The sequence below is a fragment of the Solanum tuberosum genome, unplaced genomic scaffold (assembly GCF_000226075.1).
Source record: "Solanum tuberosum cultivar DM 1-3 516 R44 unplaced genomic scaffold, SolTub_3.0 scf00034, whole genome shotgun sequence".
In the NCBI taxonomy this organism is placed as follows: domain Eukaryota; kingdom Viridiplantae; phylum Streptophyta; class Magnoliopsida; order Solanales; family Solanaceae; genus Solanum; species Solanum tuberosum.
This window is the reverse complement of record NW_006238962.1, coordinates 1904831-1924969: the sequence shown is the minus strand read 5'-3', so window position 1 is coordinate 1924969 and position 20139 is coordinate 1904831. Positions and strand designations below refer to the sequence as shown.

General features: G+C 35.2%; 3 protein-coding genes across 4 annotated transcripts in view; 1 reads left to right on the top strand and 2 right to left on the bottom strand.

Annotated features, from left to right (window-relative positions):
* Positions 1–1169: 1169 nt before the first annotated feature.
* On the top strand, positions 1170–3842 carry LOC102581162 (cytochrome P450 82C4-like). Its single transcript, XM_006342655.2, has 3 exons — positions 1170–1687; positions 1846–2287; positions 3208–3842. The coding sequence occupies exons 1-3, from the start codon at positions 1170–1172 to the stop codon at positions 3829–3831; spliced, it is 1584 nt and encodes a 527-aa protein (XP_006342717.1). The 3' UTR covers positions 3832–3842.
* A 1017-nt stretch (positions 3843–4859) lies between these two features.
* LOC102599658 (myosin heavy chain kinase B-like) lies at positions 4860–7264 on the bottom strand. Its single transcript, XM_006342543.2, has 2 exons — positions 6791–7264; positions 4860–5944 (listed from the first exon to the last, which is right to left on the bottom strand). Exons 1-2 carry the CDS (start codon positions 7193–7195, stop codon positions 5126–5128), a joined length of 1224 nt encoding a protein of 407 aa, XP_006342605.1. The 5' UTR covers positions 7196–7264; the 3' UTR covers positions 4860–5125.
* A 1088-nt stretch (positions 7265–8352) lies between these two features.
* The window catches only part of LOC102599118 (exocyst complex component SEC3A), a 19688-nt gene continuing 7901 nt past the window's right edge, over positions 8353–20139 (bottom strand). For both annotated transcript variants that reach the window (XM_006342541.2, XM_006342542.2), the window contains 19 exons: positions 17714–17831; positions 17281–17385; positions 16711–16812; positions 16484–16621; positions 15809–15937; positions 15635–15715; positions 15475–15549; positions 13168–13341; positions 12881–13034; positions 12740–12804; positions 11857–12027; positions 11697–11776; positions 10613–10694; positions 10149–10246; positions 9953–10061; positions 9768–9836; positions 9269–9334; positions 9067–9156; positions 8353–8722 (listed from right to left, as the gene is read on the bottom strand). In XM_006342541.2, the coding sequence (XP_006342603.1) occupies positions 8612–8722; positions 9067–9156; positions 9269–9334; positions 9768–9836; positions 9953–10061; positions 10149–10246; positions 10613–10694; positions 11697–11776; positions 11857–12027; positions 12740–12804; positions 12881–13034; positions 13168–13341; positions 15475–15549; positions 15635–15715; positions 15809–15937; positions 16484–16621; positions 16711–16812; positions 17281–17385; positions 17714–17831 (2017 nt within the window). In that variant the 3' untranslated portion in view covers positions 8353–8611. The remainder of the gene's footprint in view (positions 8723–9066; positions 9157–9268; positions 9335–9767; positions 9837–9952; positions 10062–10148; positions 10247–10612; positions 10695–11696; positions 11777–11856; positions 12028–12739; positions 12805–12880; positions 13035–13167; positions 13342–15474; positions 15550–15634; positions 15716–15808; positions 15938–16483; positions 16622–16710; positions 16813–17280; positions 17386–17713; positions 17832–20139) is intronic.

The window sequence follows — 20139 nt, the reverse complement described above, 5'->3', positions numbered from 1 at the left end:
TTGGTAGGGGTGGGGGGGGGAGGGGGTAGACACTATTCGGGTGTATTTTACGAGAATGATTTTGGAGGTGGATTGTTTTGAACTTTTGACCTCATTACCGACTGCCACGTGATGTTATTATGTTACTAATAGCTTGTATGGATACAGACGGATTCAGGATTTTCCTTTTATTTAATAGATTTAACTTCTAACATTTTTAGCACTGAATTCACTATAGCTTTAATATTATGAGCTTAGATCTAATATTTAATGAGATTTTAATAGATTGTTATATATATATAGTTTGTGTAGGAAGTTATAGATTCAGATGAATTCATAGCTGAAAGGCTACATACACCTTTATTTGGATGGTTATTACTTACTATTTCATAATGTATCGTATTATATTCATTTGATGAATATAACGTTTAGATAGATTACATTGTATGTTTTGGGTCATTGCTATACCTTTTGGAATCGAAGCAATAATTGCATTTCGTTTCATTAAAGTAGGATATGATGTAGAATTATTATAAAATAAAATAAAAAGTAGGATAAAGAGTAATAAAATTATTATATAATAATTGAAGGCGAAATAAGGAAAAGTAAATAAGATAACGACGTGATCACATCAAATTGAATGTTATATAAAATGACACTTTTCATTATTGTTACGTAACAATGAGTTTAACAATACAATATAAAAAATTTAAATAACAATCAAAACAAATATTATACTTACAGTAACACTATGTTGTATGAATATATAGGTAAAAACTAGTCTTACTCACAAATATAAAGATTTTTTTTTTTGGTTTCTCAATCGGTGTCCAACATCCATATTAGAGCCCGATTACTTCTAAATTCACGCCGAAAAATTCCATATTGGGGTAAAGCATTCCCTAACATAGTACAAACTCAAACAACTTGAAGTTTAAAAGTAGTTTCTACACCTAATACCAAGGGTGCATATATATATATATATGTCAACAACATGACATATGGTAAACAAATACTCTATTAAGTCAATGAAAAGGATTATAACATGCACCATGCCATCAAGTTTTAAGAGAATGCTTCATGCTATATAACTCAAAAAAAAGTTGTTGAAATAAACCTATAAATTGATTAAAAAATTTCCGTATAATTAACTTAATTTCTTTCATTTCCCAAAATCTTCAATCCAAAATATGGACACCTCTACGTATTTACCACTCATTATTGGAGTACTTATTTTCTTATATTTTATTTTCAAAAATAAAAATTACTCCACTTCTAAACAAGTTCCTGAGCCAGCCGGTGCCTGGCCCATAATCGGTCATCTCCACTTATTAGGTGGCACCGAGCAACTTCTGTATCGAACGCTCGGCGCCATGGCTGATAATTATGGGCCAGCATTTAATCTAAGGCTTGGCACTCGCCGAGCCTTTGTGGTTAGTAGTTGGGAAATGGCAAAAGAATGTTTTACTTTGAATGACAAGGCCTTAGCCAGCCGGCCCACAACTGTGGCTGCAAAGCATATGGGCTATGGTTATGCGGTTTTCGGGTTTGCACCTTATAGCCCTTTTTGGCGCGAGATGAGAAAAATTGCGATGTTTGAACTTTTATCAAATCGAAGACTTGATGCTCTCAAGTATGTTCAAGTGTCCGAAGTGGATATCGGGATCCAAGAGTTATACAAATTGTGGGTCGATAACAATTCTGACAGGTAAAGTTAGTGTCAAGTAAATTGAATAAGTTAAAATAAGTCAAAATTAACAAATAGAGTCATATGATATAACATGCTTTAATTTAGTTTAACATGCACATTACAAAATTTAGTACTTGTTATATCATGAGCTAACTTTAACACCTTTAAACTCGCAGACCAATACTCGTAGAGCTCAAAAGGTGGTTCGAGGACTTAACACTAAACGTTATCGTTAGAATGGTAGCCGGAAAACGTTATTTTGGCGCCGGAGCAACGTGCGATAACGATGATGAAGCTAGGAGATGTCAAAAAGCAATAAATCAATTTTTCCATTTAATTGGAATTTTTGTACCATCAGATGCATTTCCAATTTTGGGTTGGTTTGATATAAATGGACATGAAAAAGCCATGAAAAAAACAGCTAAAGAACTTGATTTTATACTTGAAGGATGGTTAAAAGAACATCGTGAGAAAAGAAAATGTACAAGTATTGAAGTTAAGAGTACTACTGATTCCGCGGTACAAGATTTTATCGATGTCATGTTATCACTAGAAGAAGAAGGGAGACTCTCTAATTTTCCATATGATGCTGATACAAGTATCAAGTCTACTTGCCTGGTACGTTCTCGAGTTCAAAAAAGTCTAATTTTGATTATACGTAATAAATTATATTTATCGAGAAAGTAGCATGATATATATGTTGTTTAAGGTATTTTATCGATTTAATTCGAATTTAAAACATTTTTTTTGAACAATCACTATTAGTATAGTATATAGTTGTTGTAGTGCTATATTAATTATTGTAGTTATGTAATGTTGCAAGTTGCCAACTTGAGGAATTCTTTGGACTAAAATCAAAACATAAGGGTATAATTGTCCTATTTTCAAGAGTTGAGGGGCATTTTTGATTTTTTCCTTTTTTCAACGCGGATACAGTTTTAACCATGTGACATCATAAATGAATACCTGTTGTGTAAATTTTATTTATGCTATCATATATTGGGGATTGAACCCTCAACGATGAGAGCAGCAAAGCTTACACATGTTCCATTTTTTTGTCGGAACAAGAGCTTACTTTATTACCATGGTTCCCAACAAATAGATTTCAAATATTTAATGAATTTCTCAATATATCTGAAAACTATAATCAAAACATAAGGGTATAATTGTCCTATTTTCAACAGTTAAGGGGCAATTTTGACCTTTTCCCTTTTTTCAACACGGATACGATTTTAACCATGTAACATCGTAAATGAATATTTATACCTTTAAAATGATATCTTGTGTAAAATTTACTTATGTTATCATATATGACGAATATAACCCTCCTTGCTCATCGAGGAGAGCAACAAAACTTATGTAGGTTTTATTTTCTGATTGTTGGAACAAGAGCTTACTTTGTTACCATGGTTCCCAACAAATAATTGTCAGATAATTAATAGATTTCTCAATATAAATACATGACTTATACAAAAATTACTGAGTTTTCGAGAATCCGCTCCCCGATATCCTAAATCCACACTTGTATTTTGGTGTAGGCACTTATTCTTGGAGGGAGTGACACAACAGCAGGGACATTAACATGGGCCATTTCATTACTACTAAATAATCCTAAAATATTAACAAAAGCACAAGAAGAAATTGATCTACATGTTGGAAAAAATAGACAAATTGATGAATCAGATATAAATAATTTAATTTATATTCAAGCTATTATTAAAGAAACATTACGATTATACCCTGCTGGTCCATTATTAGGACCAAGAGAAGCAATGGATAATTGTGAAATTAGTGGCTATAAAATTACCCCTGGTACTAGATTAATAGTAAATGTGTGGAAAATCCAAAGAGATCCAAGAATTTGGGAAGATCCTGATTGTTTTAATCCAGATAGATTCTTGATGAGTAATGTTGATGTGAAAGGTAAAGATTTCGAGCTCATTCCATTTGGTTCTGGTAGACGATCTTGTCCTGGTGCTTCTCTGGCTCTACAAGTTCTTCATTTGACATTGGCGCGTATTCTTCATGCTTTTGAGTTTACTAAGCCTATTGATGGTCAACCTATTGACTTGACCGAGAGTCCGGGGTTGACTATACCTAAAGCAACGCCATTGGATGTTCTCATTGCTCCGCGCCTCAGTGCCAACCTTTATGGTTGTTGATGCATTTGTTATCATTAGAATCAACCAGTTCAAGTTGGTCGATTAATCCCTCCTTTCTATTGAATAATAATACAAGTTTGTACCTTCATTTCATATGTATAAGAAATTGGAGATGTCTTAAATCAAGATTGTTGTAACTTGTAGCCTATGACTCTTGGATAATATATGCAATTTCTTTTTCTACTCCGCTTTGTTCTCATTCATTTAGACGATTCATCACTAAAACTATTTCTATACTATATGTCAAACTATATAACTACTCTTCCTCTTTCTTGAATCGAACTCAAAACTAGTTATATTTTTCAAAACAAAGAGTAATACAAACATTGGTTTGAATCCAATCCCTCGAAAACCCAAAGGGTTCCTCTATAAGGTTCGTTCATAGAGAGCGAGTCAGAGCATAAAATCAGGCTGAAAGGCGTAGTCGATGGACACTAGGTGAATATTCTTGTACTAATCCTCATTTAAACGATTCATCACTAAAACTATTTCTATGCTAGACGTCAAACTACCACAACTCTTCTTTCTTGAATCGAACTCAAAACTAGTAATATTTTTCAAAACAAAGACTAACACAAACATTCGTCAGAATCCAATCCCTCGAAAACCCAAAGGGTTCCTCCACAAGTTTCGTCCACATAGAGTGAGTCATCAGAGCCTAAAATCAGGCTGAAAAGCGTACTCCATGAACAACAAGTGAATATCTTGTACTAATCCTCATTTAAATGATTCGTCACTAAAACTATTTCTATGCTAGATGTCAAACTACCACAATTCTTCTTTCTTGAATCAAACTCAAAACTAGTTATATTTTTCAAAACAAAGACTAACACAAACATTGGTTCAGAATCCAATCCCTCGAAAACCCAAAGGGTTTCTCCACAAGGTTCGTCCATATAGAGAGTGAGTCAGAGCCTAAAAGGCGTACTCCGTGGACAACAGGTGAATATTCTTGTACTACCCCTTGTTCAACATGTGAAAAAGAACATTATATACCAAAAAATTATATATAATATAAGAAACCAATGGCCAACAAATTTACACACCATTTAATTGTACATATCTTACAATTTTACAATAATAACCCCCAACAAATCTTCTCTGTTTCCAAATGAGTGTAAAAAAAACACAACACACATCAAACACTTTTTCACACATACCTAAGTTGCTCAAACTCATCACTTTCAATGCCGCACCCGTATCAGATTCTCCAAAAATACACTACTTTTGGAGAATCCGACACGCACCCGTTGACTCTTTTCAGAGTCTAAGCAACATAGACAAATTACAACATCTATTGAACATCTCCATTGTGCATAATTGGTGCCATTTCAGAAACACTCCAAACTTTGACAGACTTATCAAGACTCCCACTATAAAGTACCCATTTTTTATCACTTGTTGTTGATTCTTTATCCTGTTCAACAGCCAAACATTTCACTGGTCCATTATGTCCTGTCAACATAGACAAACATGTATGAACACAACCTTCTTTTCTCCAAACACAAATGTTCTTATCTGCTGATCCACTAAACACAAGATTCCCAGCTGATTCAAGACACAACACAGCCAACTTATGACCTTTTAGTACACCACCATGTGTCCAATTCTTCTTCTCTTTTTCCCAAAAGTTCACAACACCATCTGATGAACCACAATACACAACAGAACCAGACTTGTTAACTGCTAAAGCAGTCACAGCACACTCCTGATTCAAAAGTGTTTGAACCAAAACATGTCGTATCGTCTTTGGTGTGAACTCTCTTTGCCATATCTTGACAGTACCATCAGCTGAACCGGTATAGACAACGCCATCAGCACTAGCTACGACTGAATTAACAGCGTCTTCGTGTGCTTTAACTGATTCGAGACATTTTGAACTGTCAGCTCTCCATACTTTGAATGTTCTGTCCCATGATGCAGAGTATAATAGGCCATGATTATGGTCCATGCTTAAACAAGATATTGCATCCCAATGTTTGATCCAAATTGAAGCTTTGTTGTGTTTTGCTGACATGAAGTAATTGCTTGGCCTAATTGAAGCCTTGAAAATGTCAAAGAATGTTGGTAGAGTTCCAGCAGGCTTGAAACTACTAGGGTTGTTAGGTTGTACCTGTTGAGATATAAAGTCTCGTAACTCGTAATAGTTCAAACTTTCAGATGAGATAGTCATACGAGTTTGCAAAGGAGGGATTTGAGAAATGCAAAGAAACAATTTTTTAAACTACATTTAGGAAGTTTCGCCTCCTTTCATCTCATGCTGAGTCACAAGAAGCGCCTCAGAAAGGATGGACGAGACACATACAGGGAAACTTACACGTGTGGAGATTTGAATAATGAAATAGATGGTGAGAATTGATCACGTCATGTAGGAACAAAGGTAATCTATGTTCTACCTTTTCCTTCTACTCAAAAGGCGAGCAACCCTTAAACAAAACGGTCTTAAGAGGGTTCTTCTTACTAGATTCTCTTATAACAAGGAGATTAAAAATAATATAGATTTTCTCCGTTTCAGTATATGTGACATATTTTTCTTTTTAATATGTCCCAAAAACGATATTACCTTTTCATATTTTTCTTTTGAATATGCACAAACAAACACCAACACATAATTAAGATTAAAAAAAATGTATATACAAAGAAAACTTCAATTATTTTTACTCTATTCACGCAGTATAATTTTTCGTTTCAATTGAACCCCAACTCATTGCACGTGGCTCCACCGTTGCACACAAGACAAAAGGTTGTCCTGGTACAATTCTCACCGCCATCCATTATCAAAACGATTTTCCACATGCTTTTTCCCATAAAAAAAATAAACCAACACATGATCAAGAAACATGTTGAAATATAACATAATCAAACAAATAATAGTATCACTATTTTAAAAAATAAATAGTACTCCATATATGTTCTAGGTAACAAATTTAAACGAGATGATCACAGAATTCAATAGTACCTTCCAAACACGAACTTTTCCATCTTGATGACCGGTGAATATCTTATCTCCAGAAATAATAATAGCTTTAACAAGTCCACTATTTGATTTAAAAGCTGAAAATTCCTTCATATCTTTCCATACACGTATATTTTTACTATCAGAACCTGTATAAAGAAGATCATTTTTTGTAGCTAACGAATAAATATGTCCTTCTTCACGTACAAGTGAACCAATTAAACAAATTTTATGATTATTTTTCGTAGCATCGTCGTCATCATCATCATCATCATTTATAGCATTTAAATTACAACTTTGGTTCCATGGTGACATATTCATAGGAGAATTTTCACAACTAAGACGATCATACGCCGAAAATTTACTTTTTTGAACGTTAAATTCATCGTTATTCATAGTAGATGACATGTTTATAAATTAGATGAAAGGGATTTTTTTTTTAAAAAAAAAATTTGGGGGAAATTATGGTGGATTATGGATTTATTTTGTTTGTTGTATTTGACATTCTAGTTGTTTTTCCACCATAAAAGAAAAAGAAGAGATTTTTTTTTTTATGTTTAAAATATGAGAAGAAAAGATGGAAAGGAAAATTAATGAATTTGGAGAGAATGGAGGAGAGGTTTTGTAGGGAATATGAAAGGAGGGGAAGAGGAAAGAATGGTTTTAATTTGTATTATTATGAAATTTATAATAATATGGGAATGGAAATGAAGGGGTGATAAGATGTTGACACATATATCGATAGCGATAGAGTTAGAAATTCATATAACGATTTATTTTTGAACCGTCCACTTCAATTTTAAAAGACATAAAGCTCATCGACCGAGCTAGCTTTCACGGTTAGCTAGGATTTGAACTTATGAGTTATAATTTTTTTTTAAAGATGAAATGGTTGTTATGGAATCTCCATACCATACATGAGCTGCCAGGTGAGGAGTTGGAAAATCATACAATTACGTATTAAGGTGAAACACAAGAGGCAATAAGGATAGCTCCTTTAAGAAATAATTAAGCTAATCATTGCATTTCTCAATTAATTTAAATTCACGTTGAAAAATCTTACTTTGAAGGATAAAACACTCTCTATCATTCAAAGACGATTTGATACTCAAGACGCGAATATGAAATATTTGAGTAAGGATAAATGACCGCTTACCATTCCACTACAATCAAATATACCGGTGTTCGATATCCGTTTTGAGGCTCAATCGCACCAAAAGATCTTACTAGGAATAAATCACTCCCTATCAAAGACCACTTGATACCCCAGGCTCGAATCTAAAATAGTAGATTCAAGATGGATGAGTACTTACCACTCTATCGCAATCAAATATACTAGTACTCCATATCTGTTTTTGAGGTTCGATTAATCTAAATTCACACGAACAAGTCTCACTTCGAAGAATAAAACATTCTTGTGATTCCTTATTCAAACTCAAACCGAAAAAATACTTGTTACTCCACCACAATCTTTGTTGATAACCATGAACTATGGCTTGCCTATCTACATAACCTATATTTGTAGATAGGAATTCGAAAAACAACAAAATACTTCAAGGCATAACTAGTGAAAACACGTCTTTAATAACTAATAGATGAATTGATATGTAGTAAGATTAAACATTTCTTTCTCCACAGTTACACTTGAAAATAAAAAGTTAGATAACTCATACAGTAGCTTTAAAAGAAAACATTACAACAAAAATGGCGGCAAGGACGATAAAGGCAAATGCTCTACAGAAAACAAATAGACAACAGAAGACATACTCTACAACACACTTTTCCTAACAACTAAAACTAGAATCGAACTCACAAAAAGCTTCTTTACATGGATGCCAAAAGATCGCGCATTTCTGACACAGATGGGACGTTCTCGCTGGGGTATATCTTGGCTACAAGCTGAGCAAAACTTTCGTACTTGTCCAAGAACTCTTTCTGCAAGAATATGAATGTTGTAGGTAAATTTGCTATACGAAAAATGAACCAAGGGAAGATGAGATCAATAGAGGAAAGGACCAACAAAAGCCTAGGCACAAAGTAAAAACTTTTAAGCAACTCAAAATGGTGCTATTCTATCAGTTCTCCAGCTCACTGTCCATCTCATCACATAGCGAGGACTGAGTTCTTTAATAAGAGAACTCGGACAAGGCAATGGCCAGAGGATTCCCCGGGATTGTCTCACCAGTTTTACAACGTGAGTCACACAAGGCACCGTATAATTTATTTCTCATTGAGATTTTCAAGTGATTACTTTCAATACCCTATTTTGCTAGATATACCTTGCATTTATCCCATAATGAAGGCAGCAACTCCTCTGAGGTTAAGTTCTTCTGCAATCTCTTATACATTGCACTGATGGACTTATCCACCTATAGAAGCAAAGTTTGAACATTTATCAAAGACCCCGAAATGTTTTAAGTGACAAATTTTTTAGGTTAAAAAAAATAGAAGATCAACTGAGGACATGATTGACAGACTTACCCCAGATAAACTGGATTTTACCACCTTCCGCAGATCCATCTTTGACAGCCCAAGTTGGAATGGAATCTAAAATATTTAAAATGAAATAGATCATTAGCAACTGATGATCTATTGACGCAGTCAAATAAGAAACATTTGCATTTAAAGTCGACAGAAACCTCAAGCAAGTGCAAATTATGGAACAAAAAAATTTTTGTTACTTCAAAAAGAGGAAAGGGAATAACCCAGGTACAAATAAGGGAACCAAATTTTAGCTCAGTGTCAGCTTAAACTTTAATAATGTCAGCAATGCAAACCTAAAGTTCTATCTGCCAAAGAGAGAATACATCTTTATTCCAGTATTAGTAATTTAATGTCATGTAGTGGCTCAAATTCGTATCAACTTAATAACAAAGCAGGAAACTAATTAACAAGGAAAATTAAGATATCCTTAAGAGGAGAGCAGACAGTAAATGCTGTAACTGAGGAGAAGCTTAGATGGAAAAAAAAGTAACCTAACCTCTTCAGGCGGGATTGTGTACATCAAATCCTCGATTCTTCGAACAAACTGAAAAAGTCGCTCAAATTGCTGTCGGAAGTACAGGTTTTAAGGTATATCATCAGAAAGACTTGGACCTTAAAATGTACTAGTAACAATAAAAGCAGCAAAGAAACCATTACAAAATAAGAAATAGGGAAGCTTACATAGAATATAATCACATTGATATGGCGTGTGCAAGCTTGTTCATAAGATTCACTGGCTTCATGATAGAATTTTGCTAATGTTGGCACCATATTAGCCAGGTCATAAAGACTGCACAATTGCTTCCCATCAGCACTCAAACTCATTTGACAGAATAGAATATGTAATAGAGCTCTGAAAGTAACACTAGAACAATACCTATTCTGAAATGCTGCATAGTTTTCTAAAAGCATAATGTCTTCATATTTTGGGTCTGCTTTAGCAATTTTATCCAAAGTAAGGAACATTGTAGTGACCTGCCAAACAATTTCCAAAACAGCCACGCCACAACATTACATAAGCAGGAAAGTATTATCTGACGACAACAAAGTGTGTATTAAAATCATCACACAGAGAGGAGAAAAGATTTGTATATGTATTTCCTAATTTTTATTTTGCTTTTCCCCCCTAATTTCCACTTTAGCAATATGTGAGTCTCTTTTATAGAATATTAAAAGAGCAAATAATAGAATTATCAACTGCTATACTAACACCAAAAACAAAAAGGAAAACAAAACCAATCAAATATATATTGAGCCATTTTAAAATCTTCAGCAGTCATAATCTCACATATTAATAGCTCTTCACACTCGTTTATTAAGAAACACAATAAAAGCACTCACAAACTTAGCGTACGCCTGGTCAACCAAATCCCTTGATTGTCCTTGGATATACTGCTCCATACGGGTTGCAAGCGTGGCAAATCTACAATACCAAATGAAATTGCTGATTGTTCAAGACAAAAAGATCAATTGGCGGTAGTCTGAAGAGAGGGAGTTGCTCGGATGGTAAGCACCCCTCACTTTCAACCCGAAGGTTGTGAGTTCGAGTCACCACGGGAGCAAAAAGGGGTGGGAGCTCCTAGGGAGGGTAAAAAAAGAAAAAAAAAAAGTAGCAAATCAGATTTTGAAGTACAATTACAACAAGAAGCCCAGCAGTTACAGATTTCTTCAATCGAAAAGTTGTTAGAGGAAGCTCACAGCAAAAGGTAAAAAAGAAGCTAATTAATCATAAAAGAGGCAATACAGAGATGGAACGAGTGTGAAAGGATATGAGTGGAAGGAAGAAAGCCAAACTCTCAGATACACTAACTGAAATTTAAGGCGAACTTCAAGCTGGAATATCCAATATAAAACTGGCACTGTCTAACTGAAAAGAAAATTATTGGGTAAATAATAGAAATAAAAATATCTGATCAAACTGTAAGTTAAAAAGTTGGAGCAATTGATTTCTTCAAGCAAAAGCAGTAATTTTCTTGGTAGTAACAATTACAGTATGAAAATTGAGAAATCACTCTCTTTTTCCTTCAAACTGGGGGAAAGAATGTTCCCAAGAAACAAACCCATGTCATTATCAGTGTTAATGAAGGTCAATCCTTCAGTAAAGATAATATGATATATCATGTAAGCGCCTATATTCTAGCATGTCTAAATGCACAACTAATCAGAATATCAGACCACATAAACTAGGAGGGTAAGATAAAAAATAAAAAATAAAAAGACAAAAGCTGTAACTGCAATGCCACTGGTTAAGCACATCCTTCTGACACCAAATTTACATGCTTAACCAATAACTTTACACCCAAAGTATGTCGAGCACTATTCAGATGCCCCCAAGTTGAACCATTTAACTACATATTTGACAGAAAACCTGTTCCCACAGTTAAGGCAAGTATACAAAACTAAAGACATATGAAACTCATTCCACCTTGGTATATATGACAAGACTCCCAACTGCCGAACATTTCGCTCATTTCTTTCAATTTGATGACATGCTTCGTCAACAAACTGCAATTGAAGCAAACAGAAAAGAAAGTAAACATCTTCACTTATGAGTTCCAAAAGCATATATTATGATAAGAACTCACCCGACTAAACTGCGTTGAAATTCTAGATTCCAAGTCATCAAGCAAGATGCGCACAAATCCTGCAGCATCTGCCTTCTGACCTGAAATATAACGTTCTGTTATTCCATGCATTGATATGCAGCGCAAAGGATCAATCTTGTATGCCCAATCCACCACCGCATAGAAGTCTTCCTACACGTGAAAAGAAGAGAGTTTTGTCAGATGTTTCGAACAGAATATTGAGACAATAAAACTCCGAAACTACAAAGAAATTTGATCCGCAAAAGAGAAAATACTAATAGAGAAAACTAAGCTATAAGAACCATGAAGATAGGTAAAACTTGCTTGCAAACATCCAGCACTAGCACCTCATGACAAGGAAAAATAAAATATGTCCAGAAAGCAATGACTCGCCTTATCAAGGGCTGGTTCTACAGAACACAACTAGCGACGGTGGTGCATCATAAAGATCTGCCAATTTGTACATAACAGCTGAGGATGATAGGCATTTTGATTACAGAAAAGAAAGATTATGAAGCTGTCTGCTGAACAATGCAAAACCAATTTTCTGGTTCTGACTTCTGTTTTCGTAAAAGTTTGAACTCTATCGGGATGAGTACAGTTATAGCAGGAATTCGTTGATAAGTACACATTGTACCAGATAAACAATCAAGCATGAAGGTGTGAACATTGATCATGTAGATAACACATAGCTCACAGAAGAAGAATCACCAAATTTAAAAACACACCTACAATTAAGATCTGTATTTTATTTAGCATCTCAATCTAATACTAACAGAAGCTAGCTTGATTCCCGTAGGGGCATATTTTCACTTCAAGTTAACACATTATTGTGATTATAATCAAATAACAAGGCTATTGTAAGAATGAAATGTGTCATTACTTGTATTCCATCAAGTAAATCATGAAGTGATTCGTTCAGTGCCTCTAGCTCACCAGTGTTTTTACCTGCAAGATATGAAAAGTAGCCTTAATTGACCATAAATCAGGCTAGGCAAGGGAAGGAAAAAGGACAAAGAAGTACCAGCTTTGTTGTCATTCTCATCAATATCCATAATACCCAAATCATCATAGTTTGCATCATCCTCATCATGAGCACTTTTATTGCCATTAGCAAGACCTCCTGGTGGAACGAGTGCAGGAACTTCAAAGCACATAAAGTGAGCAAAGAAAGAACTCTGCATTTAGAAAAATGAAACAAAAAACTTGATATTGGGAGTGAAAGCAACATTAACCAATTATGTTTTATGAAGAGCAACATTAACCCATTATATAAATATATTCCAGAGAGAGAAGAAAGTAGAGGAGCACCTCATCCACAAGTAGAGGGATAAATATTGTCAGCATTTTAGCATATGCATCCGAAACTGTTGAAGTGTCTGCAGTATTCACATTTTGATTTGAACCCACCGAACCTTCAAGCCATACAGTTGGATTTCTTGACGCCTTTGTACTGGCACGAAGCTCATTTGCGAACTCACGAGCCTGCAAAGTATGGCATACTTAAGGAATCATTACTTCAAAGTTCAAACTTGAAATGTTCTTTATTAAGAATCTATTGTGATCCCTCAACTTTTTCCATTTTCAACTCTAAAGGTTGGTCCAAGGAGAATCACGAGGCATGGTAAATAAATAGGAATATTTCATCAGAACATAAAAAAATATTTAGGAGGTACACCAATGCAGATAAAAACCAACAGAACAAGCAATGCAAACCACGTACATCTATTAGACAAGATGGCTTACAAGATTCAATTCTCAATACATTCTCCTTTGAGCAATTTCATCTTGCATATCTCAATTTCTCTCATTCCAACTGAGTTTTAATTGTACACAACATTTAGGAATCAACTAGGATGATTTTTTTAAGGGGAATTAGGAATCAACTAGTCTCTACTAACACATAAATATCAGCCCCCCATTGATGTATTACTCTCCTCATTATCCCCCTCTTACATTCACTATTTACTCCCCTCACAAAATAAGGAGAGATCTGCTACTTAATACTCATGAAAATATCCACTAGTTAACAGATATGCTTACAAAACCACCTAGAGGTTTAAAGATTGATTATATTTGCAACAAACTAGGAGTTACGGCCTACGATATGTATTTTCCAACTTAAATAGGATTGTTAAGATACTCATGAATATCTTGCAATTAAAGTTGTAGCCTTGTAGGTTAGAAACTAATATGCATATCATTATATCAATGTGGACAAGTAGTCGAGAACTTATCATTGGGATGATATTATGCCTGTAAATATGATTCTTTCCTATTCTAGAACATCTGTAAACATTATTTTAAACCCTAACAACTTGAGGGAAACAATCAAGCTATACATTTAGTAATTCTTCTTTTCTCCTTTTTTTTCAAACATCGAAAATTGCAATTTGGAATTGTTTTCAATGTGTGTCTGAGTGGGAGTATATTGTTTTGCTAAATAGAGCAGGGAGTATGATTCAGCTTTTTCTTATAGGTTAACTGAAATTTCTATGAGACGGGTAGCAAGGGCATCCAGAGTTGCACACAAATTGAAAAAAAAAAAAATAGACAGCCATCAATGCATAATGCAAATATGTTTTTCAATCTTTACTAGTTAGGTCACTCTTAGACAATTAACCCTGCTTCACCCTTAATTTCTGCTCACAAGCAGAAAAGAAGAAAACTGTTGGCAAAATGCACACTCTCAGTTCTGGACTTCTGGCTGCCTAATGTGAAGATTTTTTTGGTGTCTGGGCCAGCTAGCCAACTGTAAAGCTTATGACCACAGAACATGCAAGAACATTGTTTGGTCCACCAAGTAATTTCCTTGGTAGCTTTTTTGAGCTATGTCTCTTTTGAGTGAGAAGGCAGCTGATAATTGCTTTATCCTTTTAAGTGTGTTCATAGGACTAAGTATTCTAGAAATTAGCTAGTTCAGTTAATTTCAGGACCTTTTCAAGAGGATTGCAGTCCAGTTGCCTTTAATTCCCTAGGGCTGAGATTTTCTTGCATCAAGTAAACTTGGTTGAAGTCCTCTAGACTAGGGCTCCAAGTTACTTGTACGTGAAGTAATTCTTTTCTCCAAAATTGATCTCCCAGAGTCCTAATTCATTTTTCCTTGCACATCCAGTTTGTATGTATACTAAAAGTTCTGAGTCTAATTATAAATCAATGTCTTTGAGTGGCTAGTGTTGTGTTGATCCCTTGAAATGAGTTGGAATTTGGATTCCCCTCTTCCCATCTTTCTCATTTTCTTCTATCTGGTTTCTACTGCTGCCACTTCATTTTTTATAGAGCTTGCTATTGCTTATAGTGAACAGCCTGCACTTCGGTCTCATATTTAGAGAAGTCTGCACCTCTTTTACAATATATCCCAGGAACTGTCTAGCTATGAACGTAGGTTACAAGTAGATTAAACTAGTCCAAAAGCAGGTTAACTCGGCAACTCTTTGATGCAAAGGACTGAAGGTTTGAGATGAAGAAAACAGATATTCAAATAGTCTAGAAGTACACAAATGCTGTAGTGAACATATAACGGAATCTAAGCAACCTACTCAGCAAGAAGAAGGAAGTAAAAGTAGTTATCAAAAGACATGAAAAGACAATTGGATTGATATCAATAACTTTTCTGACCTCCCGGCGCAAAAGCAAATTAAGGGATGTACAATAAGCTTTTCTTAAGGAGCCCAAGCAATTCTTGTCAAGACTCTGTAAATAAAAGATAGCGAAAAAGACATAAGAAACTACTAAAATAAACAATAGAAAGTTAACCAAGAAATTGAATCAGTCTGACCTTCAGATGTTGCAAAAGACGAGCATATGTCCTGCACTTGTATCTCAGATCAGCATGGTCGGGCCTCTTCAATTGTCCACGCTGTTTAATTCATGTTATCAGCTGTCTATAGTAACTACTTACAAAAGAAAGCTGACAATTGAGTAAAAAGTAGAAGTGCCAGCAGAAGAATACCTGAGAAAAATAACTCTTATCACTTATCATAAAATCCACCAAACTTGTAAAATAGTTTCTCAAGAATTCAGATGCTCTTCGAACAAACGTCGTTTTTAACTTGTCAAGCTCTGCTCGTTTCTCCTTTACCTACAAGAGATTCAAAAACATTTTCACAAGTAAAAGTGAGTTCACACTTCCACACACAAATTAGAGAAACATCCACTGCCAATGAGAAATAGTTTATCTGAAAGGCAGGATTACTTGATTTCACTTCAATTGGCAAACAAGCACATAAGATGTAATAATACAATTTCCATACTTATCATCCATATAAAGTAATAGATCATAAGCCCCCAAAGAACCAACAAGAAGTTTATCAATAAGAATTAGCTGGTAGAATAAAATAAGAAAGGACGAGTTCCCTATCCATTTATAAAGCCAAGGTTCATCAAGGCCAGTCACATCACATGATACAACAAGTACCATGTATTTGCAATAATTCGACCATTTTTTATTTCCCCAATCACCTGAGAAACAACAGTTATCCAAGACCTGATCAGGCAAAAAATTGTGCTATGCTTCAATATGTATGCTTACCTATTTTAAACTTTTCTACCCTACATGATGAAGCACAACACTGATGAAGAAATAACTAAAAGAATCAGAAAGAAAGAAATGAGCAAGTGGACATACAGCTCTCATGTTTGCATAGCTAGGATCCAAATTAGGAGCTTCAAGACCACGTAAAGCATTAGTTAACCACTCGCATGCCTCAATGTTTTGAAGCATTCTTGCCTCGTCAAATGAACCACCTGTTAAAGATGCTGCATACTACAAAACAAGAATGATCAAGTAAAAATATTAGTTTATTTCTGAGTGTCCATTAACAAGCTCGGAGACAGACAGATAGAGAGAGAGACCTCAGAGGGTATACGCAATCTCTCAAGAAGCTTATCAAGTTCCTCAATCAATGCTTTGTTGTTAACTGACTGCATTTCCAGCTTGTTGTTGCGGCTCTCTATCTGCATAGAGAAAGGATCAGCAGTGCACTAGCAAAGGAGATACATTCAAATAATAGGCTGTCAACATTCTAATGCAATTCAATATTTGAATTATGTATATGCAATGTAGCAAACTCAGTCTTACAGCAACTAGAACCATGCAAACATAGAACTATCATCCTTTTTCCCTGGAAGCATATATACAGACAGATCAGACTTCTAGATAACCAAATTTGGTTCAAGTCAGGAAAGAAATGATATTATCTAGGTTTATCCATTGGTCATTGCGGTGGAAAGAAAAACTACATATCAGATAGATGCTCTAACGATTAGGACACAAAACTAATTTTCACATTCAAGATATTCACAAGTTGATCACATTATAATAGAATACACATACAAAACCAGTGAACTAAGTAAGGCAAAACTTATCTCCTTACTGCTAATACTAGATAATAAACTACAAAGGTGAAATGCCGAGAGTCCTACCGATTCAATGTCTTCTCTCATGTATCTTAGCTTTAAGTTGAAGATGCCCAACCATTCATCCATATCTTCAACACAGCTGGTGGCTGCTTCAAGCCCCTGCAAGACCTGCAGGACGATTATTTCAGAGGCAGAAACATATTCTCCCCTAATCTGAGAAGGCAATAAAGTGTATATCTAAGAATATGCATATAGAAAATTGGAGGATTTGGAAGAAAAGCTGAATATAAGGGGACAGACAAAGTTTGCTGTTAACTACACTTGGCACAAAAAAAGTTTAACAATGCAAGAGATGCATAGCCTATTCAAGTAGAAGTCTATTGGTTGTTCCAAAAACAACATCAGCAGCAGCTCATGGAAGAAAATAAAACCAAAAGCTCCTCTAACACAGGTATCAAAATAATAGGAGCTTTTTACAAAAATATTAACTAGTCACCTCATCAATTAATGGCTCGTTCTCCAAAATGGCATGCACATTCGCAGCTTCCAGAGCTTGAACCTCGCGCTTTAACCGCTCTGAGAATGCCTCAGCTTCACCAATTCCCATTACATAACTGTAGGAAGTTGGAAAAACAAAATCAGGACAAGGAACCAAAATATTACCCAGATAAATCAGGGACTTGGAAACGAAGAACAACTACAACTAAACTAACTAGTAAACCTCGAACTAGAGAACAGCTAACAAGGGGAAAAAAAGCTAAGGTCTATCACTGTTGCTATCTACTGCTTGGTGTTCTCCAACACAGATAACAAGGATTTTCAATGACTTGTCAGTGTCTTCAGTCCCAGTTTAGGGATCAAACTTGGCATTAAATATCTAATTAAGGTTGAAAACACCCTACCCAAGCATAACGATGAAGAAAACCCCCCTTATACATTTAATTATAGATGATTCTTCATTCCCTACTGCATGGACAGCACAAAGGCATTGGGAGGGCTTTGGATCAACAACTTGCTCACATGACAGAATTTCATCGTGCAGTTTCCAATCAACCTTTTGGATTATGGAATGGAGTAGTTCACCCTTCAACCATCTTAACAACCCACAGCCTTTTTGTTCCATGATAATGGACCCTTTATCCTTCCGGTGACACCTGAAGTTGCAAAATCCTTTTTGACAGTGGTGTCCGAGCCAACTTATGCACACTTCGACTATTCCATTGGGTACCTATTACCTCCCACTAACACGGGTACTAAATAATTTTGTCCACCGAGATTAGGGAAGATAGGAAGAAATCACCCTTGGTCTCTGTTAGAATTTGAACCTGAGACCTCATGATTCTCGATCCACTTCATTGACCACTAGGCCACAACTCCATCTACTCTATCAAACATGTCTTATCAGTCATCGTAATCTTCCAGTACAAAATGTTGTGTTTGCAAAGAAGTTATGCAAATAGATAGCCAGCTTGACTTTAAAAAAGCACACACTTTAGACTGTGAAGAACAAAGTAATCCAAGGATAAAGCTACTACTTATTGAGCTTGATCTTTCAATGATGGAAGAAAAGAGAAGAATAACAGGGTTCCTCTATGGAGACATTAATGTTCTCTTTGACTTCAATTGCATCTCCAGTTTGTAGCAACCCTTCCCCTTCTTATTTTTGGAATTTATGATAATATGAAAGATTTTATAGTTGGAAAAAGCTTTGACCGTGCAACAATGTTTATAGCGAATCTTCTTCTTTTTTGACATAGGTAACTGTTTCTATTTCTGTGTTACAGTACATGGGTTGTACTGAAACCATATTTACAAAAGAACTCAAAATCTACTGTCCTAACCTTATAATGAGTCTAAGACATCAATGATAGAGCCAGTATCATTAGAGTATATCTGGTTCTTTCTCAAAAAAATTAGAGTAGATCTGGCTACACCAAAAACATAAAGTCAAAATACAATTCATTTTGACTTGTTCTATACTATTCTCCATATTCTCAAAGACTCTAAGGTTCCTCTCCATCCATATTGTCCACCATATAGCTGCAGGTACAATTCTCCAGTTGTTTCTGTTTTTAGCGTGAACTCCTGCTTCTTCCCAACTGTGTAATGCTTCTGTGATTTTCCCTGGCATGGACCAAGATATGTTTTTGAGACATTGGAATAATCTCCATAGTTGACTCGTGACCTTGCAATGTATAAATAAATGAACAGTGTTTCTGCAGTTTCAGCTTTCCCCACAGAAAAAACATCTCGAACATAAAGGGATCCCCTTTTTCATCAAGTTATCTTGTGTCAGCACTACTTCCTTAGCCAATAACCAGACAAAGAGAGCTACTTTGTGTGGGATTTTGGCTTTCCAAATGTGTTTCCAAGGCCATCGAAGTATCTGCTGGTTTGGTTGGTTTATCTTCCTGTAGGCTGCATTTACTTTAAAAGTCCCGTTACTATTTCCCTGCCACTGTAGGATGTCTTGTCCAACCTTCAAACCACTAAATTGGTCGATGGTGCTGAAGAATTTTGTTACTCTTGGTATTTCCCAATCATTGAGGTGTCTCCTGAACACAAAATTCCACCCTTGAGGTGTCCACAATTCTGCTATTGTGCTCTGTTGATGTAAAACTAAGTTATAAATATCTAGGAATAATGTCTCCATGTTGCCTGTTTTATGCCAATCATCCTTCCAGAAGACAGTTTTAACTCCATCTGCCACTTTGACTATGGTATTAACTTTGAATTCATTCCACAAAATTCTGATAGATTTCCATAAGCTAACACCATAAGGAGTAGTGACCTCCTTTGTCATCCAATTATCGTTCTCCTCATATTTAGCTTTAATGACTCTAACCCATAGACTTCGATTTTCATTTGAATATTTCCATAGCCATCTCATTCTAAAAGCTTTACTCTGATTCTTCAGATTTT